This window comes from Carcharhinus amblyrhynchos, chromosome 5 (genome assembly GCF_965287045.1).
Source record: "Carcharhinus amblyrhynchos chromosome 5, sCarAmb.v2.hapA, whole genome shotgun sequence".
NCBI classification, from domain to species: Eukaryota; Metazoa; Chordata; class Chondrichthyes; order Carcharhiniformes; family Carcharhinidae; genus Carcharhinus; species Carcharhinus amblyrhynchos.
Genome location: NC_137328.1, coordinates 37,599,616 through 37,626,879, shown reverse-complemented (window position 1 = coordinate 37,626,879; position 27,264 = coordinate 37,599,616). Strand labels below are relative to the sequence as shown.

General features: G+C 40.2%; 1 protein-coding gene across 4 annotated transcripts in view; it reads right to left on the bottom strand.

The window, feature by feature from the left end:
* Positions 1 to 11,358: 11,358 nt before the first annotated feature.
* dennd4c (DENN/MADD domain containing 4C) overlaps positions 11,359 to 27,264 on the bottom strand; it is a 259,275-nt gene continuing 243,369 nt past the window's right edge. For all 4 annotated transcript variants that reach the window (XM_080188659.1, XM_080188657.1, XM_080188658.1 and 1 more), the window contains 5 exons: positions 25,661 to 25,912; positions 20,337 to 20,454; positions 19,338 to 19,491; positions 18,972 to 19,036; positions 11,359 to 12,646 (listed from right to left, as the gene is read on the bottom strand). In XM_080188659.1, coding sequence (XP_080044785.1) covers positions 12,510 to 12,646; positions 18,972 to 19,036; positions 19,338 to 19,491; positions 20,337 to 20,454; positions 25,661 to 25,912 — 726 coding nt within the window. In that variant the 3' untranslated portion in view covers positions 11,359 to 12,509. The remainder of the gene's footprint in view (positions 12,647 to 18,971; positions 19,037 to 19,337; positions 19,492 to 20,336; positions 20,455 to 25,660; positions 25,913 to 27,264) is intronic.

Genomic DNA, 27,264 nt, shown 5'->3' with positions numbered 1-27,264 from the left:
CAGTAGTAAGGTGACCAGAACTGGACGCAGTACTCCATATGCAGTCTAACCAACGTTCTGTACAACTGTAGCATTAGATGCCAGCTCTTGTACTCTATACCCCTTCCTATAAAGGCTAGCATTCCATAAACTTTCTTCACAACTTTCTCCACCTGTGTTGCCACCTTCAAAGACTTGTGCACTTGCACTCCCAGGTCCCTCTGCATTTCTATACTCTTAATTCGTCTACCTTTTTATCATGCAACTCCTCCCTGCATTATTCCTTCCAAAGTGCATCACCTCACATTTATCAGGATTAAATTCCATCTGCCATTTATCTGCCCAGTATACCAACATATCTATATCCTGCTGTGTTGCCTGACACTCCTCCTCACTGTCCACCAATCCTGCCATCTTTGTGTCATCTGCAAACTTGCTGATCACACCACATACGGCCTCTTCCAAGTCATTTATATTTATTACAAATAGAAGAGGTCCCAGTACTGAGCCCTGCAGCACATCACTGGTGACAGACCTCCAGCTAGAAAAGGACCCTTCCACTACTACTCTGTCTCCTGTTACCTAGCCAGTTTTCAATCCACCTAGATACATGTCCCTGTATCCCATGAGCCTTAACCTTTTCAACCAACCTGCCATGAGGGACTTTGTCAAACGCCTTACTGAAATCCATATAGACGACATCAACGGCTCGTCCTTCGTCAACTGTTTTTGTCACCTCCTCAAAAAATTCTACCAGATTCATAAGGCAAGACCTCCCCTTAACAAAGCCATGCTGCGTATCCCTAATCCGATTGCAATGCTCCAAATGCGTATACATCCTATCCCCAAGAATTTTTTCCAACAACTTTCCTACCACTGACGTCAAACTCACTGGTCTATAATTACCAGGGTTATCCCTACTACCCTTTTTAAACAGCGGTACCACATTAGCTACCCTCCAGTCGTCTGGGACCTCACCTGCGTCCAAGGAAGAGACAAAGATTTGCGTCAGAGGCCCAGCAATTTCAACTCTCACCTCCCTAAGCAGCCTGGGATAAATGCCATCAGGCCTCGTAGCTTTATCAGTTTTTATGCTGCCTAAAAACCCTAACACTTCCTCCCTCGTAATGGATATTTCTTTCAACTGGTTTACCATTCCCTCGATGAACATACCAGACACCAAGCCCCTCTCCTTCGTGAATACCGACGCAAAGTATTCATTCAGGATCTCCACCATTCCCTCAGACTCTAAGGATAGTTCCCCTCCTCTGTCCCTAAGAGGACCAATTTTACCTCAAACCACCCTTTTGTTCCTAATATAAGAGTAAAAAGCCTTTGGATTTTCCTTAATCCTATCAGGTGCACAAATGATTTCCACTCTGTTACATTTAAATTAAACTTTTCGGTAGTCCTTTTTCTTCCAACATGAGTCAATTTAATATCAAGCTTTCATTTATCAGATATAAGTTTACTGTATACCACAATTTTCCAACATCCATCTGCTTATTCTTAATATTGCACTAAGTTTCATTGGAAGTGGTTTTTATGTACTGTCCTTTAGGACTGGAATCCAGATGTGATATTTGAGCAAGATCAGTGGTTTATTATACCCTCAGTAGAGCTGTCACAGTCATGTGGATACCAAGATATATGGTACTGTGGTGGATTTAACCTATTGCCTTATTTAATTCGAAGCAATACTGGCAAATGTGAGGACATTGACTTTGCACAAAGGGCATGTAAATATCAAATAAATTTCAATATAGTTAAGTGCAAGGTGATGCATTTCAATCAGAGAAACGCAGGCCACATGCACCTTGGTAAAACAAGAGTGCAAGTGAGATCTGGAATCTTCGAGCCCAGGAGGAGACTATTCAGCCTGGACTGGTGAGTTCTTTGAAAGGGCATCCCATTTTATCTCCAAGTATATATTTAAATGCTTTTTAACTTTTCCTATAGTATCTGATCCCACAACCATTTCAGATTAGTGATCTTAACAATTCTCTGTAATGGGGTAATCAGGTTCACATGATACAATATATTTAAATACATTTGAATATAATTAAAATGTGGGGCAAACATTTGCTCTCATTTTGCCAAGTATTTGAAACCATTTGCTAAGGGAAACTTGCTCTAGCAAAATTCTTCAATTTCATTGGCTCTTCAGATTTCTCTGTAACTTCCTCTGCTGTAAAAACAATAGTCAGTTTCTCCAATCTCCATGAATCTCAAGTCCCTCACCCCACTACCTTCCTGGTAAATACCTCTACCATCAATATTTAATTATACCCCCTCCAATGTTCTCCCAATGTTCATCACTTCACACTTATCTGCATTAAATTGTATCTATCTGCCCATTTCAGCAGTCTGTCTTCAGAAGTTTTATTCTGCTCACTATTCTATACTACTTCTACCACTATTCTCTGCCTCCTACCCTTTAGTCTAAGGGACCAATGTTTAATTAAATAACAGAAAGCTGGAAGTCAGGCTTGCAAGCTGAATTAAGTGCAGTCACCAATGCTCCCTCTAATTTCCATTCGCAGTCTGTGCACTCCCTTTAAATATTGCTGCAGTACCACACAGCATCAACAGAGCAAGGTTTATGCACAGCCTGTTCCCTGCACAGCTCATTCCCAGTTGCCATGCAGCCACTTAGAGGGAGCCTTGACATCCAATTGGTTTTTGATCTCTCTAACATAAACCGCATTGTAACTAATAAACTAAAGTAAAAGAAACACAAGTAAATTTCACTTATGGAACACAAATATCAAGGCTGACACTGCAGTGCAGTACTGAGGGTGCACTGTTGGAGGTGCTGTCTTTCTAATGCAAAGTTAAACTGAGACCCCATTATCCTCTAAGAGGAATACAGAAGATCCCATGGGGTTATTTTGAAGAGGAGCAGGGGAGTTGTACCTGGTGCCCTGCCTATTATTCAACCTCCGTTAACATCACAAAAAAAACTGATAATCTGATCATCATCACATTGCTGTTGGCAGGAGTTTGCTGAGTATTAATTGGCTGATGCATTTCCGACATTACAAGTGTCTACACTTCAAAAAGTACTGACAGAAAATTGTTTTAAAACATTTGGTAGGTATGAAATTTGCTATATGAATGCAAATTTAAGGGGGTGATCTTGAGCCTGCACTGTCCATCTCCGGAATCAGTGGCAGGGGCTCAAGATCAGACAAAACCCATAAATCATACATCTCGCCACACTTTGCCAGCAACATAATCAGGTTCACATAAATATATTTAAGTAAATATGAATATGATTAAAGACCTCCCTGCCACATGGTACCCCCTTGCTCTCTTTTCAAACATCACCGACGTGATGTCACATCAGCACAATTTACAGCAGATTCACCCAGACGTGGGGATCCTCCAGGGCCCTAAAGTGAATATAGCCTCTGTGAACAAAAGAACAAAGAACAGTACAGCACAGGAAACTCCAAGCCTGTGCCGCTCATTGGTCCAACTAGACCATTCGTTTGTATCCCTCCATTCCCAGTCTGCTCATGTGACTATCCAGGTAAGTCTTAAACGATGCCAGCGTGTCTACCTCCACCACCCTACTTGGCAGTGCATTCCAGGCCCCCACCACCCTCTGATATCTGAGTTATACCTCGCCCCTCTCACCTTGAGCCCCTGACACCTTGTGATCATCACCTCACACTTAACTATATTGAAATTTATTTGATATTTACATGCCCTTTGTGCAAAGTTCACCTGTGGGAGAGAATATAACCAGGCACTGCCCTGGTACAGGTTGGCACTAACAAGCCAAGGCAGAACCTAATGGGAGTCTCATGGGAGAGTGACGCATTTATTTGTGGTGATGGGAAGAAGTGGATGTGAGGCTGTGGGGATATCAGCAATAGTTGTTGGTAGGGTGGGAGCATGGGAGAGAGAGAGCAAGGGAGATGCCATTTGATGGAGGGGCTGGGGTGAAATGATGGCTTTGATCCCATGGGGCTGGAGGGCCTGAGATTTGCATGATGGGAGGGGGTTATTTTTCCTCTGATTTGGGGCACTCTAAATATTGTACCCTAATCTCAGTGCAGCAAGCTCTGCCAGCGTGTTTAGGCCCTGCCCCTCAACACAATGGTGTGAAACATGTCTCTCTTTTTTTGACAAAATGCCATAAGATCTGGAGAGAAACACACTAGCTTTCAGTCAGATCCAGGCACTTTGCCATTTTTCAGTCAGATTCCACCCTTTGCTTTTCTCTCACCTGGAAGGAGTGTCTGGAACATTGGAAATTGAGAAGGAAGGAGATAAAGCGTGGGAAGGTGACACTGGAAGGAGAGGGCTCTTTTGGGCTGATTGAAGAGACCGGGCAAAGGGAATAGTCCTTTTTCAATGTTGCAAGCGGAATGGCAGGGTGCTGTAAAGATATATTTGGTGGGGTTATTATGCTTGAAGGATGTAGTTGAATATGGAGTTTCGCTTGATGAGGGAGGGGAAGAATAAGGAACAGAAGTTGAGGAAGTGCAACAGACACAGTTGAAGACCCTGTCAATTATGTCAGAAGAGAATCCTGCATTCAAGAAATGTATTTACACTTCATCTCCAACCGTCTATCTTTTCGTAAGGACACATTTCCATTCTCCCAGTTGCTTTGATTCTGGCAAATTGGTCCAACAATAGCAGTAGTGCTTTTGATATGTCAGCTTTTTTCCCCAACCAAGGAATTCCCCCTTGCGAAGGTAACAGGATCTCAACTGGTTTTGCTGACGGTACAGCCCCACTGTGGGTTTCAGGCAGTGAGGGATGTATTCAACAGGAAACCCTGTTGACAATCACAGGACCAGAAGCCAGCCAATAGCAGCCACCTCCCACTGCCACAGGACAGTAAATCGCCACCCTAGCAAATTAGCAAAGATTTTATAAAAGCATTTTAGAAATAAAAGATTAATTAGAATGCATAACAGCAGCTAAAAGATAAAGAGGACAACTGTTTAAAGGGAAAAATGAAAATATATTGATCATAAAATCCCTACAATGCAGAAGGATATCACACAGCCCATCAAGTCTATATTGGCAACAATCCCACCCCAGGCCCCAACCTTGTTATCCCACATAATCCCCTTGACACTGGGGGGGCAATTCTAACTAGACCTGTTCCCTGCAACCCCAAGTATTTATCCCACTAATCCCCCCTAGCCTACACATCTTGGGATACCAAGGGGTAGTTTAGCATGGCCAATCCACCTAACTTGCACATCTTTGAACTGTCTCTGAAAACAGGAGCACCTGGAGGAAACCCATCACAGACACGGGAGAATGTGCAAACTCCACACAGTGACCTGAGCCGGAATTGAATCTGGGTCACTGGTGCTGTGAGGCAGCAGTGCTGACCAAGTTTTGGCAAACGGTGCAAGGATGATTTAGTCAGCTTAGTAGTCTTCAGACAGGTAGTAGCTGCAGTTTGTGAAGTGAAATATAACGTGTTTTGCAAGGAGAAATAAGCAATAGAAATGCAAATTTAATAGAGAAGAAAAAAAATTGAAGGATGTGGAGAGAAAGAGACCTAGAATGTAAGTACAACATCCCATTCCAACTAACAACTTATATTTACATAGTGCTTTCAATTATATCATCAAATCAGAACCTTCAGACCAAATCCAATCCCATTAAACTAAACCAATTGTATCAGCTTGGTACAATTCAACCCACAGCAACGTGCATTTATATGTATTTATAATGTAGTGAAACATCCCAGAATTCTTTACAGGTGTTATCAAATAAAATATGGCAATGAACCAGATGAGGACATAATAGGACAGCTGATTAAATGGTTAAAGAAGCAGCTTTTAAGTAGTGTCATGAAGGTGAAAGATCGTGAGGTTTAGGGAGAGAATTCCAAAGCACAGGGGTGAGGTAACTAAAATCACTGCCACCAATGAGGTGGTAGTGAAAACACAGAATATTCTCAAGCAGACAGCGTTCGGAAGAATGCAAGGCTAGAGGAGATTACAGAAATAGGGAAGGGATGGGCCATAAAGCAAATCTGAAATCCAGGGTGAGAATTTTAAAATCTAGGTGACGATAGACTGTACCCCAGAGGAACACCACCACCAACTCCACCCACCCCTCCCCCCTGCCCCAAAGATGTACTGAGGGCCCCTCACAAATCTACTGACGGACAACACAGAAATAGCTCGGGAAGTTTGGATTGCCAATTGGCAATTTCCATGTGTCTGGAATTCTCCAAAACTCCTGAATTAGATTTGGAAACTTTGGATGGTTCTGACTCGCCTACCAGAAGAATTATCCAAGAAATGTTTGAAGGATTTAAACAAGTTTTAAATCCTGGGTAGCTATTCTACTGACTGACTCCCCACCAGATCCCTGAAACTATGTCCCCCCCACCCCCAGCACTACACCCTTGAACACCCAATTATCCCCAAACTCACCGTGAATAAGGGTCTGGCCCATTTAGCATTAATAAGGGACTGAGTACAGTATTGCCCACACAGTGATTTAAGAGAACATGATTCACATCTAACCATCAGACTAGAATGGGACAGAGCCATGTGCACAAGCAAGCATGGCGAGCTCCTAGCTGTAATCCTTTCCAGTATAAATGCATGTGATTCTTGTAGTTAAAAAATCCATAGTTAACCCACCAAGACCCTGCAGCAACCCTTTCACCCACTTATCTGCCAACCTAATCTCTTCACCTCCCTTTAACTTCTCAAAGTGGCTTTGGGACCTTTAAACTTACCCAAGAATGGCAGCTAGTACTGGAAAAAAGGGCTATAGTTCTACTTCCCCCAATGATCTGGCACTGCATTTCTGAACAGGCCCAGTTTCAGTCTCTGTAGAATTATCAGCCTCTGACCTACTCTATTAGCTAGATTATTTATATGACCAGCCCAGTTCAGTCTCTGGTCAATTGTAACTTGAGTATGTTAATGGTAGGGATTCAGCAATAATAACGTCTGACATTTCTGTGGCAGAGTGTGTGTATGGCATGAATGTTGTCCAGTTCTGGCTGCATATGGGTACAGACTATTTCATAGAATCATAGAACTTCATAGTGCAGAAAGAGACCCTTTAGCCCATCAAGTCTGCACCAACCACAATCTCACCCAGGCCCTACCCCCATATCCCAACATATTTTACCCGCTAATCCCTCTGACCTAAGCATTTTAGGACACTAAGGGACAATTTTAACATGGCCAATCAACCTAACTCGCACATCTTTGGACTGTGGGAAGAACACCCAGAGGAAACCCACACAGACATGAGGAGAATGTACAAACTCCGCACAGAGTGACCCGAGCCAGGAATCGAACCCAGGTCCCTAGAGCTGTGAAGCAGCAGTGCTGACCTCTGTGCTACCGTGCCACCCGCAATCACATACAATTAGCAAATGGTTTTCATGATTTTACAGTGGTAAATATTTGAACAGATAAAAAAATGACATGAATGATTCCATTTAAACTGTTAACTGTACTGCATCCATCATTATTTGGATTCATTAACTGCACTTATGCTATGCATTGAACCTTTTTCCACTTAACTTTTCAATGTGGCTTTTCTGATTCTCCAAAAATATAGTAGGTACCAAGAGTCGCAAGTAATTCTCCAAATGTTATTCAATGTTAAAAGCTTTAACTTGCAAAATTTTGAAGTGTAGGTTGTTGGACAACTAATCCTGAAATGAAAAATCTTCATTTAATAAAAACTGGTTGGCAGCCATCTTGTCTTTGGGGAAGTGGGTGTTCTGTATATTTAACTACTTGAAGTTCCATTTCAGTATCTGAGATATCACAAATTGTCCTATCATAAGCAAACATCCCCACTTTTGACCCCATAGAGGGAAGGTTATTGATGAAGCAGTTGAAGATGGTTAGATATTTGGCACTACCAAGGAACTCCTGTTGTAATGTCCTGCAATTGAGATTATTACCTCCAACAACCACATCTGTCTTCCTTTGTCTAAGATATGATTCTAACCGTTGGAAATTTTCCCGATTCCAATTGACTCGCTTTTCTTTAGGGAACCTTGATACCACACTCGGTCAATAGCTGCCTTAGTGGTAAGGGCAATCACTCTCTCAAGTTCCTCTCTTTCATCCATGTTTGGATTAAATTTGGTCAACAGCCAAGTGGCCTTGCCGGAATTCAAATTGATCGTCAGTGAGCAGGTTATTGGTAAGCAAGTGCCACTTGGTAACACTGTCAACCACCCCTTCCAGCGCTTTGTGGATGGTTGAGGGTAGACTGATGGGGCAGTAACTGGTCAGGGTTGGACTTGTCCTGCTTTTTGTGGACATGGCATACTCAGGCAGAGCTTAGGTCTGATCTGTTGGTTGTGGGATACCTTAGCTGTATTGCACACTGCTTTCACCGTTTGACATATATGTGGTCCTGTATTGTACAGTCACATTCAGAGATATATGCTTGGTATGTCCTCCTTCACTCTTCATCGAACGAGGGTTGATGCCCTGGTTTGATGGTAGAATGGGGGATATACCAGGCCTTGAGATTAGATTGTGATTGTATACAATTCAGCTGCTGTTGGTCCACAGCACCTCGTGGGTGCTCAATTTTGAGTTGCTAGATTAGTTTGAAACATATTGAACATTGCATGGCAATAGTATCACAAAACAAAATGGAGGCTACCCTCAAATGTGAAGACAGGACTCTATTCCTGCAGTGAACCATAGAGAACTTTGCTACTCTCTCTTTTGCAGATTGAAACAGACTGAATAGTATTGTTTTGGGTGATATTCTAGGAAAGTCTGTGACTTGACCTTGATGGTGGTTTCCTGTGCATCCTTCCCATTGGTAAAGTGAATCAAATGGGCCTCATATCTAGGTAGAAATGCTAATTAGCTATCCTCGAGGCCAGCTCTTGATTCTTGGAACTAAATGGACAACTATTAACTGTTAATAGTTGTGGGAAGATAGTGGCAATGCTATTGATTACAAATCCAGAAGCCATGCGCTGGGGATACGAGTTCAAATCCCATCACAGTAGATGGTGAAATTTAAACTCAATTAATAAATCTGGAATATAAAGTTAGCCTCACTAATGATGACAATGATAACTCTCATTGATAGCTAAACTCACTGGTTTACTAATTTTCTAGGGAAGGAAATCTGCCATTCGTACCCAATCTGGCCTACTTGTAATTCCAAAGCCAGAGCAATGTCGTTGACTCTCAACTGCCCTTTGAAATGGCCTAGAAAGCCACTCAATTCAAGGCAATTAGGGATTAGCAACATACCCACATGAAAAAAATTCTCAACACTTGTCTGGGACTTGAGCTTCTAGAAACTTCACTGTTGAAACACACTGTGCCAGGGGACAATGTGGACATATACCTTGCAGCTTCATCCCAGTAAAACAATCTGTGCATTAATTTGACCTCAAACCACTCAGGTTTACCGTCAGGGAGATTTCAGAACAACCCACTTGACCCCCTTAATTTAAAGGTGCATTCCCAAAATATCAACCTATAAACCTCAATTGTGAGAAGAGATGTTCCAGTGCACCCTAATTGTAAGGATTCAAACATGGAATGATAGAAGAGGGTACAGCTTTCAGAGGCAAAAGCATGTTCAAGGATCTGAAAGACAAGATGATGATTTGTTGATCAAAATGATGGAGATGGGTGCAATAGTGTGCAAGAATGGGGGTCAAGGATTAATTTTTTCAAGACAAATAAATGACAGCACGTAGCACTATTAATATCAGCTAATTTGGGCACTAGGACAGAAATTTGGGTGGTCAGCGATTTTGTGGAAATAAAGTCAAAGCAGCAGCACTGGGTTACATAGACAAAATCAAGAGCAAGTGCCAAAGGAATGGGGGTTCAAGCCAAGATGTGATTTGATAATAAACACCGCACCACCTTAATGATGCTCCTGACAGGACGATGCAGCCAGGTGAAGAGGCTTCATCTTCGATAGGCAATGAATACAGGTCTTAGTCGCAATTACAGGACCCTTGCTGTTTTGTCATTTTCATAAATGACCTGGATGAGGAAGTGGAGGGATGGGTCAGTAAGTTTGCCAATGATATGAAGATTGGTGGTGTTGTGGATAGTCTGGAGGGATGTCAGGAGTTGCAGCGTGACATAGATAGGATGCAAGACTGGGCGGAGAAGTGGCAGATGGACTTCAACGTGAATAAGTATGTAGTGGTCCATTTTGGCAGGACCAATGGGATGTAGGAGTACAACATCAAGGGTAGGAGTCTTAGCTGTGTTGAGGAGCAGAAGGATCTTGGGGTCTGGGTCCATAGGACTCTTAAATCGGCCTCGCAGGTGGAGGATGTGGTCAAGAAGGCTTATGGTGTACTGGCCTTCATTAAACGAGGGATTGAGTTTAGGAGTCGGGAGGTAATGCTGCAACTTTATAAGACCCTTGTCAGACCCCACGGAGTACTGTGCGCGGTTCTGGTCGCCTCACTACAGGAAGGATGTGGAAGTTATTGAGAGGGTGCAGAGGGGATATACAAGGATGTTGCCTGGATTGGGAGGCATGCCTTATGAAGATAGGTTGAGGGAGCTAGGTCTCTTCTCCCTGGAGAGACGAAGGTTGAGAGGCGACCTGATAGAGGTTTATAAAATGTTGAGAGGAATAGATAGTCTCCGAGAATCCACCCTATCTCCCAGGGCTGAAATGGTCGCTACAAGAGGACACAGGTTTAAGGTGCTGGGAAGGAAGTACAGAGGAGATGTTAGGGTTAAGTTTTTCACTCAGAGGGTGGTGAGTGAGTGGAATCAGCTGCCATCGGTGGTGGTAGAGGCAAATTCGCTGGGGTCTTTTAAAAGACTTCTGGATGAGTATATGGGATCTAATGGGATTGGGAGTTACAGATAGTTCTATGGCTTGGTAGGTATAGATGTGATCGGCGCAACTTGTGGGACGAAGGGCCTGTTCGTGCTGTAGTGTTCTATGTACATCTCATGAACTTGTTTTTCAAATTCTGATCTCCATGTTATTAAAAAAGATGCTGTCAAAGATGGAGCAGGTTGTGGCTTTCTTCATTATTAGATCACGTAATTTTGAAGACTTCCATCAAGCGTTTACAAATAGTTTGGACACGGCAGATAAAGAAAATATTTCCACTTGTGAGAGACTCAACAATTAGGAACCATAAATACAAGATAGTTACTACTAAATCCAATAAGGGGTCCAGGAGAAATTTCTTTACTCAGTGGTTAGAATGTGGAATGCACTACTGGAGGGAATAGTTGAAGCAAATAGGTCAGATAGACTCAAAAGCAAACAAGAGAAGTACAAGAATACAGAAAAGTAGTAGATATATGTGCTGAAAGGCTGAGAGAAGGCAGATGAAATGGGAGGAAAGAGTTTCAGATTAAATGGCTGTTTGTGTTGTTTATTCAAAGTTAGTTACGTATTCAGTCCCTTGACCATTAGTAATTACAATTTTGTATAACTATCCTTTATTGAACAAGCATTTTTTAATATGTTCACATACATTATATTTAAAGAATTATACTAACAGTTGTCACATGAAACAACTGTGTAGCTGTACAAGATTTGGACCATAGATGCAATCTGACTTTCTAGAAGTGTTATAATATAAAATCAATATTTTACAGTTCAATGCAGTGAAGTCTTTGATACAGGCTTACATAGATATCAGAAATTTTTTCCTTCAATAATATTTGTACTGCCACAATTTTCCCAGTGCATTTATAATTTTTCTCAGATTAAATCCTGAAAAACAAGGTGTCAGCAATATTTCAACTTTTTTTTAATTAAATTACTCTGGTTTGTACCATACATAAGAGATGGTGAGAACTCCAACTATGGTTCTATTGGAAAATACATCAAAATCTCAGCATAAAATTACAATATCCCTTTATAAATGCAGCACTAAAAAACTGCTCTATCAGACACAGTATTTTCACCATTACCACCTGGATGGGAAGAATCAGCTGGACATAACAGCGAGACATCAATCAAAGGCTGTTCACCCTGAGCATATGATCCTCCCAAACACCCAACTCCATTCCTAAACATCCCTCAATCCAGTCATGTGATGTTTTGTGCTTCAGTGATACAAATAAAGAACTCAATTACCCAATAACGATCCCCTAGTTTCATTATAGGGGAGCTAGTCATTTCATTCTAAATTGGAGAAACTCCAACACTTCACTTACACAAAGAAAATCATCCAAAACTTAAAATCCAGTCATTGATACTAAAAAATACAAAATGGTCAGAACCACCCTTTGTGATATTTGTACAAAACACTGCACTACTAGACCACTGATAGGAAATGGCAGATCTGCCTTAAGACATTTAGTGTTCAGCAGTTACAATTTATTAAATCTCCCTTCCGTTGAAGTTAAGAAACCGTGAACAGTTCTTCCATTATTCACAATGCAACAGCGCCACAAATTGTGCAGCCCAAGTACACCAACATCTTAGTTCTAATCACATAGGTGCATTTACTTAATCTGAAGATTGTACATTCATACTTTGGACATAAATCATAGTGGTTTAGTTCCATAATAATATTGCAGTTTGTTTTAGATGAAAGGAGGCTCAAAACATTTCCGGCACCACTCAATTCTAATGCAGGGTGGTGAGTCAATCGGGAGTGCCACCTTCAGTTGCTCTTCCGTCAAGCGCTCGTAAGCTGCTCGGTATTCTCTATCAAAAGCATCTGTAATCACAAATATCAACTCAGGTTAGGTTGCAATTGAGTAATAAGTTTAGAACTTACATTTTGTTTTTGAAGGCATCAACTCAGCTACAGATCAGAAATCAGGCAATACCTAATTAGAATGATTCAGCATGGAAGGATGCCATTTGGCCCATCATGGTTCTCCACACATTCTCTACCCCCCAATGCTGTACATTGGATTCTTTCATGTATATCAAATGCTCTTTTTAACATGAAAATTGAAATTGTTCCATTACCCTTTCATGCTCTGCATTCCAGACCACCCCGTAAACCAAGAAAAAAATTTCAAGCTCTGATAATTTTGACAATCATCCTAATTCTGGACCATTTACTTTTCTGCAACTCAAAATGTTTTATGATGCAGAACACCTTGATCACCCCACAATTTTCTTTACTCCAACAACTCCTCCAGCTTCTCTAGTCTCACACACAACCTTGGTAGCATTCCAGTAAATCTTTTCTGTACTCTAAGACCTTGACATCTCAATGAAAATGTGGTGGCCAGAATAGGCACAGGTTGGAGTATCTGTGAAAGATTTATCATGTATCCCTTGCATTTGTACTCTGTTCATCTATTAATAAATCAAAGAGTCCTAATTTTTACAAGTCTTCTCAACTTGCCCTACTAGCTTCAAAGATTTTTACATGTATACCCCAGATATTTCTGTTCCTGTACTTACTTTAAAATTGAACTAATTATAGAATCATAAGAATCCCTACAATGCAGGAGGTCATTCGGTCCATCTAGCCTGCATCAATAACAATCCCACCCAGGCCCTAACCCTGTGCGTTTCCCCTTTCATTAAAGAGCACTTTAGCATGGTCAATCAACCTAACCCACACATAGAACATTACAGCACAGAAACAGGCCTTTTGGCCCTTCATGTCTGTGCCAAACCATTTTTCTGCCTAGTTCCACTGACTTGCACCTGGACCATATCCCTCCACACCCCTCTCATGTAGGTGTGCAAGTTATGTACCTGTTCAAATTTTTCTTAAATGTTAAAAGTGGGCCCGCATTTACCACTTCATCTGGCAGCTCATTCCACAGTCCCAGCATTCCCTGTGTGAAGAACGCCTCCCCCCCCGCCTTAATATTCCCTTTAAACTTTTCCCCCTTCACCCTTAACCCATGCCCTCTGGTTTTTTTTCTCCTCTAGCTTCAGTGGAAAAAGCCTGCTTGCATTCACTCTATCTATACCCATCATAATTTTATACACCTCTATCAAATCTCCCCTCATTCTTCTGCACTCCAGGGAATAATGTCCTAACCAGTTCAACCTTTCTCAGTAACTCAGTTTCTCAAGTCCCGGTAAACCTTCTCTGCACTCTTTCAACCTTATTAATATCCTTCCTGTAATTAGGTGACCAAATCTGCACACAATACTCTAAATTCGGCCTTACCAACGTCTTATACAACCTTCCAACTCTTCTACTCAATACTTTGCTTTTGGAACATTGGCCTTTATAAATCACTCTTTACAACCCTATCTATCTATGATGCCACTTTTAGGGAATTATGTATCTATATTCCCAGATCCCTCTGTTCTACTGCTCTCTTCAGTGTCCTACCATTTACCTTGTATGTTCTATCTTGGTTTGTCCTTCCAAAGTGCAATACCTCACACTTGTCTGCATTAAACTCCATCTGCCATTTTTCAGCCCATTTTTCTACCTGGTCCAAATCCCTCTGCAAGCTTTGAAAACCTTCCTCACTGTCCACTACACCTCCAATCTTTGTATCATCAGCAAATTTGCTGATCCAATTTACCATATTATCATCCAGTTCATTGATATAGATGACAGACAAAACAATGGACCAGCACTGACCCCTGTGGCACACCACTAGTCACAGGCCTCCACTCAGAGAAGCAATCCTCCACTACCACTCTCTGGCTTCTTCCATTGAGTCAATGTCTAATCCAATTTACTACCTCTCCAAGTATACCTAGCAACTGAACCTTCCTAACTAACCTCCCATGTGGGACCTTGTCAAAGGCCTTAATGAAGTCCATGCAGACAACATCCACTACCTTCCCTTCATCCACTTTCCTGGTAACCTCCTCGAAAAACTCTAATAGATTGGTTAAGCATGACCTACCATGCACAAAGTCATGTCGACTCTCCCTAATAAGTCTCTGTCCATCCAAGTATTTGTAGAGCCTCTCTCTCAATACTCCTTCCAATAATTTACCTACTATTGACATAAAACTTACTGGCCTATAATTTCCTGGATAACTTTTTGAGCCTTTTTTAGACAACGGATCAACATGAGCTATCCTCCAATCATCCAGCACCTCACCCATGGATACCGACATTTTAAATATATCTGCCAGGACCCCTGCAATTTCAACACTAATCTCCTTCAAGGTCTGAGGAATATCCTGTCTGGTTCTGGGGATTTGTCTACTTTGATTTGCCTCAAGACAGCAAGCACCTCCTCCCCTTTAATCTGTGTAGGTTCCATGACCTCCCTGCTTGTTTGCCTTATTTCCGTAGACTTATTTCCAGTTTCCTTAGTAAACACAGATGCAAAAAACCCATTTAATATCCCCCCAAATTTCTTTTGGTTCCATACATAGCCGCCCACTCTGATCTTCAAGAGGACCAATTTTATCCCTTACTATTCTTTTGCTCTTAATATACCTGTAGAAGCTCTTAGGATTATCCTTCACCTTGACTGCCAAAGCAACCACATGTCTTCTTTTAGCCCTCCTGATTTTTTTCTTAAGTAGTTTCTTGCACTTTTTATATTCCTCAAACATTTTATTTACTCCCTATACATGTCATACATCTCTCTCTTCTTCTTTATCAGAGTTCCAATATCCCTCGAGTACCAAGGTTCCTTATTCTTATTCACTTTACCTTTAATCTTGACAGGAACATACGAACTCTGCACTCTCAAAATTTCTCCTTTGAAGGCCTCCCACTTACCAATCACATCCTTGCCAGGGAACAGCCTGTCCCAATCCATGCTTTTTAGGATTCTTGTCATTTCTTCAAATTTGGCCCTTTTCCAGTTTAGAACCTCAAATCTTTGGACTGTGGGAGAAAACCAGAGCACCCGGAGGAAATCCACGCAGACACAGGGAGAAAGTGCAAACTCCACACAAACAGTCACCCAAGACTGGAACTGAACTCAGGTCCTTGGCACTATGAGGCAGCAGTGCTAAGCACTCAGCCACAGCGTCGCTCCTAGTTAGTGTCTATTGTAATGCCTTCTTCCTATCAAAACTGATCACTTCATCCTTCTTTGCAAATTCCACTGCTGAATTTCTGTCCTTCAGAGGTTTGTTATAATTTTTGTCTATTGTCATCATTCATAATATTTGAGTTTGCATGATCTGCAAATTTTGAGCTTGTGCTCTGCATTGCGGTCCTTGCAATGCTGGCCCTCGGTTAATAGCACAGTACTCTTCAATGCAGTTTGAAAAGCACAGGTTAAGAGCAGAAGGCCATTTGGCCCCAGGAACCTTTTGCCAATCGGTAAGATCATGGTTGGTCTGACTGAAGCCTCTACCATATATTCCCACTTCCCCAAATAACCTTTCATCCCCATGATTACCAAAAATTTATTTAGCTCTGCCTTAAAAGTATTTAAAGGCTCTGCTTCCACTGTCTGGTGTAAGAGGTTCCAGAGACTCATGACTGTCAGAAAGAAATTCTCTTTATCTTGCTCTTAAATGAACAACTCCTTGTTTTTAAAAAGTGACCCTGGTTCTAGATTCTCTAATAACAGGAAATACCTTCTCCATATCCACTCTGTCAATACCCCGTCAGGATCTTAAAGGTTTTGATCAAATCTCCTTTTTCTCTTCTAAACTTGAGTGAATACAAACCTAACCTCGCCAAACCTTTCCTCAAGACAAAATGCCCATTTTTGGTATTAGTCTAGTCAACCTTCCCTGAACTGCTTCCAATACCAGATCCTCTAGATGAGCTGTGGTTTACTTGTACTTTCAATTCAGTATACTTTATTCAAAGCTCATGATACAGGTCTCCTAAAACATTGGGGAAATCAAACAAAGATTGGGTGACCACCTCTGTTCAGACTGCGAGACCCCAAACTTCTACTCACCTGTCATTTTAATTCACCACCTTGTATTAAGACCCAGGCCAGAGACTCCAAAGTGTTTTGTGAAGTTAGCCTTCACAAAAGACCCCAAGTTTTATATTTGTTTTGGCATGGTTCAGCATAACGTGTTTCATTCCAGGTCTGTTTCAAGTGATCCACTAGGAAGCTTTTATCAAACAAAGTCTCAAAGTATCAAAAACATAGCCAGCAAAAACCCAATTCGAGGGGAAAAACACTGCTGTCGTTCGCAGCTTCTGAAAAACAAAACTAAAACTGGACTGTGTAAAAACATTGGGGTCCCAATCATATGATCTGATTTGTCAATTACCCCCAGTCAAGCTCTACTCTGCCATTCCAGGGGAACAAACAACATAACACTGCATTAGTTTAGATTAAAACCAACATGCTTCAGTAACAATAAGGGACACTGGTTGCAGACAACATGGTTCTGACAAAATCCTAGGGACTGCTGAAACATTCTGCAGAGAAATATGATCAAAACATCTCTTAAAAGCACAATATTGTCACACTTAAATCTGACCTCACTGTCTTTGGCCAGTTGTAGCATTTTAATGAACAGCACGTGCTCAAGGAACACCATCTAATCTTCTGTCTTGGCATCTTATAGCCTTCTTGACTCAATGAGTTCAACAATTTTAGATCATATATCTCAGTCCCAATTTAGTTTTGTTACTCTTTGCTGAGTTGCACTCATTTCTCCCATTTTCTTTAGGGTGCTTTCAGATGGCTGCTATTCTGGATCCTGCCATTTACATATCCTCTAGCCATCTTTCTTTCTTTGTTGCATTACCATTCCCTTTCACTTCGCACTGAAATTTTTTTTTGTTTTTGTTCACCTGCCTTTCACCCAGTCACAGACCTTTCCCTTTTGTTCTTCTACCCACTCCTCCACCATCCCATCACAAAACTTCAAACCTATAACATTTATAACCTTTCCCAGTTCTGCTGGTACGTCACAAACCTGCAATGTAACTTCCCTTCACTCTCCACAGATACTGCCCAATTAGCTCATTTGCAGCATTTTCTAGTTATTTCAGATTTCAGAATTGTCAGAATTAGTTTCTGTATCAATACAGCATGTTTCAGGAATTAGGACAGATAATACACAAGGGTATATGAAAAATAAGCATTGTTAATCTGAAAAAAACTTCCAATTCGTTTTGAGAACACAGTTTTGAATCTTGCCAAAAGGTTGCTCAGCTTATATCAGCTACTGGTGCCACGCAAGTCGACGATTAAGTGTCGGCCATAGGACAATGGATAACACTCTGCCTTTGAATCTGAAGGTTTTGAATTCAAATGCAACTCCAGGATTTGGGCACAAAAACCAAGGTTGACGCTGAGTGTTGCACTGTTAGAGGTGCCATGTTTTGGACAAGATGTTAAACTGAAGCTCCACCTAGTCGCTCTCAGACTGATGTAAAGATCCTAAGGCATTATTTTTGAAGAGCAGAAAGGAGTTATGCCCTGGCCAATATTTATTCCTCTATCAACCACAGAAATGAATCTGGTTATCATATTGTTGTTTAGGGAGCTTTTATTTTCTAAGTTGTAAACAGCATATTTCCAAATAACTTCACTAACTGTGAAGTACTTTGGCACATCCTGTTGTTATGTAAGAGATGATGTAATAACATCTTTATCTTTCATTATCATTCAGCACAGATGAACATTACTTCTAGTGCTGGACACCAATGGTGAGCCATTCAGCAAGCAAGGATACTTTCAAAAGTGGCCTGCCCTGTGACTGGAGTTAAGGAAATTGTCTTCATTTCAATCTTAGATATGCAGATTTCAGTTTACTTTATATTTTGATAAGAATCTTAGCAGGTCAGGAAAGTATTTTCCACAGTACGCACTCTAGTCTATAACCACTAGCAGTTTCAAATGTTCTGTGGACATTTTCTATACTTAGCCAAGGAGCTGCAATTCAGTGTGTTTCATGTGTAAACAAAGAAACTCGTACACAAGTTTTAGAACAGTCTAAAAGATACAGTACATGCCACTGTTACAGCACATAACATCAGTTAAAACATTGCACGAATCCCAAGTGACATCTGCAACCATATATTAGGATTGCCTTAATTGTAAAATTTAATTTCTGAAAGTATAAAACTCTGCAGGCAAGGAGACACTTTCAGAAGGCCGAAGGCTGCAACCAGTCTGAAAAATTTCCTGCAATTAATCATGGAATCCAGCCTTACTTACCAATATCAATATTCTCTCTCCCAAGAGCCACCAGGGAAAGAAAGAGAATTTCCCTGTACATACTCCTGTGGAGAAAGAAAATAATTCCAATGACTATCCAGCTACTAATGAAACTTGTCAAGCTGTAAATACCAAAATCATTAATATACAGTATTGAAAACTGAGGTAATGGTTGTTTTCAGCAGTTTTTCACAGGCATTAAAATCTTCAAATACAACAACAGCATTAAGATGCAGGATGCAACATAGCACCTAGACCTGCAATTATTGGTGAAAGTTAGATATGTTTAAAAAAAGAACAGGTTTATGGCAGAGACTATTTCTTCAGTATTTACATATTGAATAAGAGTTCTCATCAGTATCTGACCTTTGTCGCTTAATTTCAAGATGTTTCCCGGACTCCTTCAGGAGTAGGCATATAGGTCCAAATACATCATTGGTCTGGATACTTCTCACAATTATATGCAGGGGACTCTTCTCTACCTGACTATCTGGAGTTAATCCACCAGCAACATCTTTGTCTGTGAATAAAGATCAAGCTTACATTTTAGAATTTTGAAGATAAATTTATTTTGCTGTTTTGTGCTCACGTTGTGCACATCTACAAGAAAAATCATCAATGCATGTTGCTTTGACAGGGTTGGTGCACAAAATTTGAACATGAGAAACAACTTTTAAAAATGCTCATCTTTGCCTTTTCAGAAAGGGTTAAATGCATAGAGTTGGAAGCACAGTCAAATAATCGAAAGTTAGTCAGAGCAATACAATGGATACTCTATTTAATTTGTCAGAGGTCCAAACTCCTACTAAATTATACAGTTGGATAAAGCAGACAATATTCTACACTTTAATGTGACTTGTCAAACAATTTTACTCTTTGTGAAACTATTATGGTCATGTTCCATCAACAAGTTGCACTGGTCTTTTGTTAAATCAAAATCCATGACAGTTTTTTTTAGTACAGTGTTTCAATCAATTTAAGCTTTGTACATTTAAATTATTTTGCGCAGAAACTACTGATCTAAACATTTTTTTTGATTTATTTCCTTTGCTTACTGAACATGTTCCCACTTGCTGTGATCCAACTCTCACCCACTTTTTTGTACATTCAAGTTTGGGGTTTTGATCCAAGCAGCAATAATCAAAATGGATTTGGTCAAGGTGAACTTGGATTACAAATGCACTTACTGCTTTACTGGTCAGCACGGCTAGAGGCAATTAGAAATGAGTGACCTGTATGTCAGTATATATTCTCAATTGATTACCTTGTTTTGTTGGGGCTGGAAGAAATATATCAAATTATAACAAGGATATCAAGTGAATGCAAAACAAAAGCTATCTTGCACAGATCATCTCAGTCACTTACTCCTGTTTCGCCAACGTATATATAGGGGATCACCAGGTTCTTGATGAAGATTAATGTTATCCCAAAGTAGCTGTATGTAAACTAGTTTGCTGTCCAGTGAAAGACTTGACTGATTCATCTAGGAAGGAAAAATACACAATTTGGGGGAAAAAAAAAACTTTACACACATTTAAAAACGCACAAATAAATGGAAAATTTGTTGAGGAAAAACAGCTGCTCCTAATCAGTTTAAAAAGTTCTGATAAAATATATTCAACCCATGAAACTACATAATCCATGAGTAATCAAATTATACAGGTTCCTTCGTAGTTTTAGATTGTCACATAATCACATTTCAAGAATAGAGTGATGAAATATAAAAGGACACTAATGCTGCCCAGAAGTATGTAGTAACAACCCTGAGAAACAGAGCTTTCATTACAGAACTAATGAACATATGAATGGTTGCAGATAATACTTGAATTGTTGTGTAAGCGCTGATTACTAGACTAAGTGTTTGTTGTCAGTTGCAGAAGTTGACAGTCACATTTCCTTTTTTGTTAGAAAACAGATAGTGCAGCAGTTGTCTTTCCTCCTCTTTCAGCTCATTACCCCCAATTCCTTTGCAAAAAAATTATGCTCATCTAAGAGATGTTATTACTAGAGGAATCAGCAAGAACTTCGAGGTCAGGAAAAACACTGTCAAATACAGGGTAAAACATTATCTATTCTTCCACAATGGGCCTCGGGCCAAAACACTGCAAAGCAGGATTGCTTTTTCATTTCCCTCTCAAATTCCTGGATTTGGAGCAAGGCTGCCAAATTAGGAATAGTTTTGTGCTATATGACTATGCCCACTATAGGGAGATGAGAGCCTTGTAACTAGAGAAAACTTTCATCCCATTAATATGAGCTAACAACTTGCCCTAGGGCATACAATCATTACATACATTGCTTCTCATATCATTTTATCAAGTATTACATGCTGATCTTTTCCAGGACAATTTTTGTGCCTTTTCAAAATGAAATAACTGTCTATGATAATAACAGCTGATGTATGCATGGTTCAACTAATTATATGTACTTTTGCAGTGATATAATGGAAGTCAACAGCACCAAAATATTTTTGCAGCAAGAAAAAATACGTTATTCCATGCTTTCAAACGTTCACAAGATGTCATCTATTTTTATCCTTTGAGCAATCAAAGGTATTCCTCCAATCCTTTTGCTAGACAAAATACACTGATTTATTTTCTTAACTACAAAAATGAAAACCGGAAGCACAATTTTCTGGAAAAGCTGCACTGCCCAAAACCACACAGTATATTGCTGACTACAGGCACACCAGAGATGCCATGTTAATTATTAGCTTTACATAATTACCACTTTTCATATACAATCAAGATGGAAAGGATACTCATGACATCCATCACTTTTTAAAAATTCTCAAATGATTTCCTTTACAACAGCAAAATTAGCAGCCACTAGATACAACAAGAGATCTAAGGCTGTTTATCACCTCAAACTAGCATTTTGAGAACAGAACAGCAGAATCTGGACAGCAAATCAAGTGACAAGAATTGATAGAAATTGTCACAGGATGTTGAGATATGTAAAGAAATTGAACATTGAGAGAAACGAACAAATACTCTTCAAACAAAGAATTTACTGTATTATTTGTAACAATGAGCCTGTTGGATCTGACTGCATCTGCAGGCTCTCTGTGCTAATGTATTTCAAAGTTGAAAAAAATTGTTGTGAAATTGAGACTCCAGTTCAGCCTGAAAAAAAATGAAGATTTCTGAAAAGCGTTGACAGCCTCCACTCCCCTGCCATGGACTGTATCACCCATTTTAAAACATTCTGAAACAAAACAGAATTAGGAAAAATACCTCCAATTGGAATTGCGAGAATAGCAGGAACCATTAGGCAAATAAACGGTTCTGCTGCAAATTCAAGGACAAAATACAAACATTGCTCCAAGCTGCACTAGATTAGTCAGAAAAAAAGTGTAGGAAACTGTGGAGGTTGAACTTTGTTCAAAGCAAGACTGACCATATCTATGGTACATAATCTTCTTACATCTGTTCAATCAACTTTTGTAAGCATAGCAGTGGGATGCAATACTAAAGTTTAAGCCACCTCAGGAGGAATGCAGCACCAAAATCAGAATCGCTTTTGTACGGCATGGATACATGTTACAGCGGCACACAAAAGTTCCCTAGTACAGAGAACACTACTCTGCATTTAACTGTGCTATAACCGATATGGATACTTTTCATTTAAGGGAATGTGTCAAAGTTTGAAAATTAATGTTCATGGATAGTCATTACAGTAGCTTGAAAAAAAGAGATTTAAGGACATCTTTAAAATCTGTTTATTCATGTTCCATAAAGACAGGAGATCTAATGCCATTAGGAGTAAGCTTCGCATCACGGTCCAAATGCTTGAGAGCTACTTTGGGGTGTACCATAGAGCCTGATACAAAGTTTAAATATTCCAACTAATTTTCAAATGCTAACTGATGCTATAGAAATTTTGAATTTACCTACCAAAGAATGTTAAGAACATTCACGTCCAAACTTGTAAACTCATGAAATGCAAATCATCACAAACCAGTGTCTAAGAAACGCATGTACGAATAAAAGCAAGCTGCCTGGGCTTTGTGGCCATAAATTGGGGACCACAAAACCAGTTGTATATTCTGAAGAATGGTAATTAAACCCACATTCAAAATTTACTTGAAGATAAAGCACCATTGGTTCTCTCTCATGATTATTGTAATGTCCTATTTGACGTGGATACCGTCAAGCTGAAGAAAACATTAGTCTTCAAATGCATTTTCAGACTGAGTCATCATGTTTAAAATTTCCACGTTCAAGGAATTTGAATAATTAGAGGTGACCTATCAAAGACATGAACAGTCCATCCAACTCATTGGAACATTCGATAGCATGATCTTTCATTACACTACTACGCTACTGTACCATAATGCTACAAGGATTAATCATAATAGCCCTCCTACTAAACAGATTTGCAGTACATATACACAAGTGATGAGTAATTTTTTTCAAATGAAGTAACAACTAAAGATCTATATTCGATTTGGTATAAGAACTAGAAGCAGGAGTAGGCCATCTGGCCCTTCAAGTGTGCTCCATCATTAAGATCATGGCTGATCTTTTTGTGGAGTCAGCTCCAATTGCCCACCATAACTCTTAATTCCTTTACAGTTCAAAAACTTATCTATCCTTGCCTTAAAAACTTTCAGTGAGGGAGGTAGCCTCAACTGCTTCACTGGACAGGGAATTCCACAAATTCACAACTCTTTGTGAGAAGTTGTTCCTCCTCAACTCAGTCCTAAATCTGCTTCCCCTTATTTTCAGGCTATGCTCCCTAGTTCTAGATTCACCAACCAGTAGAAACAACTTCCCTGCTTTTATCTTCTCTATTCCCTTCATAATCTTATGTTTCTACAAAGTCTCCCCTCATTCTTTTGAATTCCAATGAGTATCACCCCAGTCTACTCAGTCTCTCCTCATAAGCCAACCCTCTCAACTCTGAAATCAACCAAATGAATCTCCTCTGCATCCCCTCCAGTGCCAGTATGTCCTTTCTCAAGGAGACCAAAACTGTACACAGTACTCCAGGTGTGGCCTCTTATAAAGCTGCAACATAACCTCACTGTTTTTAAACTCCATCCCTCTGGCAATAAAGGATAAAATTCCATTTGCCTTCTTAATTACCAGTTGCACCTGCAAACCAACTCCTTGAGATTCCTGCACAAGGACATCTAAGTCCCTCTGCACAGCAGCACGCTGCAATTTTTTAACCATTTAAATAGTAATCCACTTTGCTGTTATTCCTACCAAAATGGATAACCTCACATTTACCAACATTGTACACCATCTGCTAGACTCTCACCCACTCATTTAAACTATCTATATCCGTTTGCAGACTTTCAGCATCCTTTGCAAACTTTGCTCAGCCAGCCGTCTTACTGTCATCTGTGAATTTTAACATACGACACTTGGTTCCCAACTCGAAATCATCTATATAAATTGTAAACAATTGCGGCCCCAACACTGATCCCTGAGGCACACCACTAGTCAAGGATTGCCAACCAGGGAAACACCCATGTACCCCCACTCTTGGCTTTCTATAAGTTAACCAATCCTCCAACCATGCTAATATATTACCCATAACACTGCGCACCTTTATCTTATACAGCAGTCTTTGGTGCGGTACCTTGTCAAATACCTTCTGGAAATCCAGATACATCGCATCCACATAGAACATGTTCCCCACTGTCCACTGCATACGTAATGTTCTGAAAGAATTCCACCAAATTATTCAAACATGACCTTCCGTTCATGAACCCATACTGCGTCATACCAACGGGACAACCTATATCCAGATATCTCACTATTTCTTCCTTGATGATAGAGTCAAGCATTTTCCCTACTACAGAAGTTAAGCTAACCAGCCTACAGTTACCTGCCTTTTGTCTACCTCATTTTTTAAACAGTGGCGTCGTATTTGCTGTTTTCCAGTCTGCGGGAACTACCCCAGAGACCAGTGAATTTTGGTAAATTACCACTAGTGCATTTGCTATTTCTCCTGCCATCACTTTTACACCCTGGGATGCATTCCATCAGAACCAGGAGACTTGTCTACCTTTAGCCCCATTAACTTGCCTAACACTATCTCTTTTGTGATGATGATCGTTTCTAGGTTCTCACCTGCCATAGCCTTCCTGTCATCAATTTTTGACATGTTATTTGTGTGTTCCACTGTGAAGACTGACGATACCTATTCAATGCCTCAGCCATTTTCTCATTTCTAGTTATTACATCCCCTTCTCATCCTCTAAAGGACTAATGTTTACTTTAGCCACTCATTCTCATTTTACATATTTGTAGAAACTTTTGCTATCTGTTTTTATATTCTGAGCCAGTTTACTCTCATAATCCATCTTTATAGCTTTTTTTGTGGCTTTCTGCTGACCTTCAAAGATTTCCCTATCCTCTAGGGTCCCACAGATCTTTGCCACTTCATATGCATTTTCTTTCAACCTGATATCCTCCTTTGTTTTCTTAGGTAGCCATGGCTGATTATCTCTTTTTCTACAGTCCTTCCTTATCTCTGGAATAAAACAGTATAAAGTCTTACAACACCAGGTTAAAGTCCAACAGGTTTATTTGGTAGCAAATGCCACTAGTTTGTGGAGCGCTGCTCCTTCGTCAGGTGAGATATACCAGTATGCTAATAATTGTGCCCAGTCAAGGTATAATTAACTTGAATATTAACTTTTCAAATAAAACGGCCATTAATATCATACATACCTGCATTCCTTTATTGCAATGCTCGGATGTCAGGATGAGACCTGGCAGGTTGCTTGGCAAATCGAGTCTCCTGAAATACCAAACAAGGTTCCAAAAAATAATCGGATGCTGGTTGATAAACTTGGAGCTGTGAATCACCTGATCTCCCTCATTCTCCAGAAGGGACTCCAACTCCTTACGCAGCACTAAAGGACTCAAATATGGTACAGACACAGGTTTTGGATTAGGTCTGTTTTTAAGACCCACAGAATCCTGTTGAACAAATCAAAAAAAATTGTGTACAGTGAATTCATACATTCATTTATAATGTTAATCATAAATTAAATATAAATCACTTTCAGGAGGGAATAAACAGAAACCAGTCTCAGGATAAGTTGCATCATCCTGAGGGAAGGGGAGAGGAAGTAGACATGTGATGGAGCATTAAAATCAAGTCAAGCTTGGCAGAGGACCTGATGAAGCAATGTAAACTTGTCAAGTCACAGTACATCCAAAACTCTACAGCCAGGACACTAACTGGGATCAAGTCCCTTTCACCCATCACCCTTGGGTTCACTGACCTAGCAAAACCTGCATTTCAAAATTCTCATCCTTGTTTGCAAATCCTTCCTTATCCCTCCCCACCTCCTCCAGTCCTATAGTCCTCAGGTGAATTGTGTTCCTCCAACTGCGTCTTCTCAAGCATCCCTCACTTTGCTCATATCACCACTGGTAGCTGTGCCTTCTGTTGTCCAGGCACCAAGTTCTTGAATACCCTCCCTGAACGTCCATCTGTCACCTTCCTCAAAATCAATCTTTGATTCAGCTCTTGGCCATCCATTTCACAGTCTCTCTGCCTCAAGTGTCAATTTTGGTTTGATTATGTTCTTTGAGGATTATTGCTACGTGAGAAGGAGCTTTATAAAATTGTTACTGATTATGTAGCCAACCCAACTCATTAATGGGATTTGAGGGGGATAACTGGTCACTCAGATTCTTCTCCTGTAGCTCCAGAATAACTCGATTTTCAATGTTGTAACAAAAAGAATGGTATTGTCTACACAAATACCATTGAAGAAAGCTTACCAGTGCAGGTATATTGTGCAATTTCAGCTGGTTGCTGCGCACATGGGGGGTCCCATCTACATCTGGGCTATTAACAACCTGTGCCTAATCAGTCGACTTCAGTCAAGTGGCATTTATCCAAAAGAAGAGTGTAAGATCTACATCACGTATCTTTTGGAGGCTTGGTGATGGGCTTCTGCACATGGCAAACATCTGATTGATCAAGTCACTCAGAACAAAAATCTAAATTACAGAATCATTCCATTTCCAGACTAATACTTAAGGCAGAAATAAAGAGAAACCTGAAAATTTGTCTTCCAAAATCTGCCTTACGTCAATGTCTAATCAAGCAAGTTAAGATGGTACATGAGAAATTAACATTGCTATTTTTAATTTAAAAAGGGCATTGTGAATTTTTATCTGAATATAGCTCAAACTCTGGCATAAAATGCTTTCACTTTTACGTCAGTAACTTAAACATTCAGGGATTACCAACATAAGAGTCTTAGGACATAGACAACATTGGTGAGACCATGTTATGTGTGTCAACTGCTTAACTG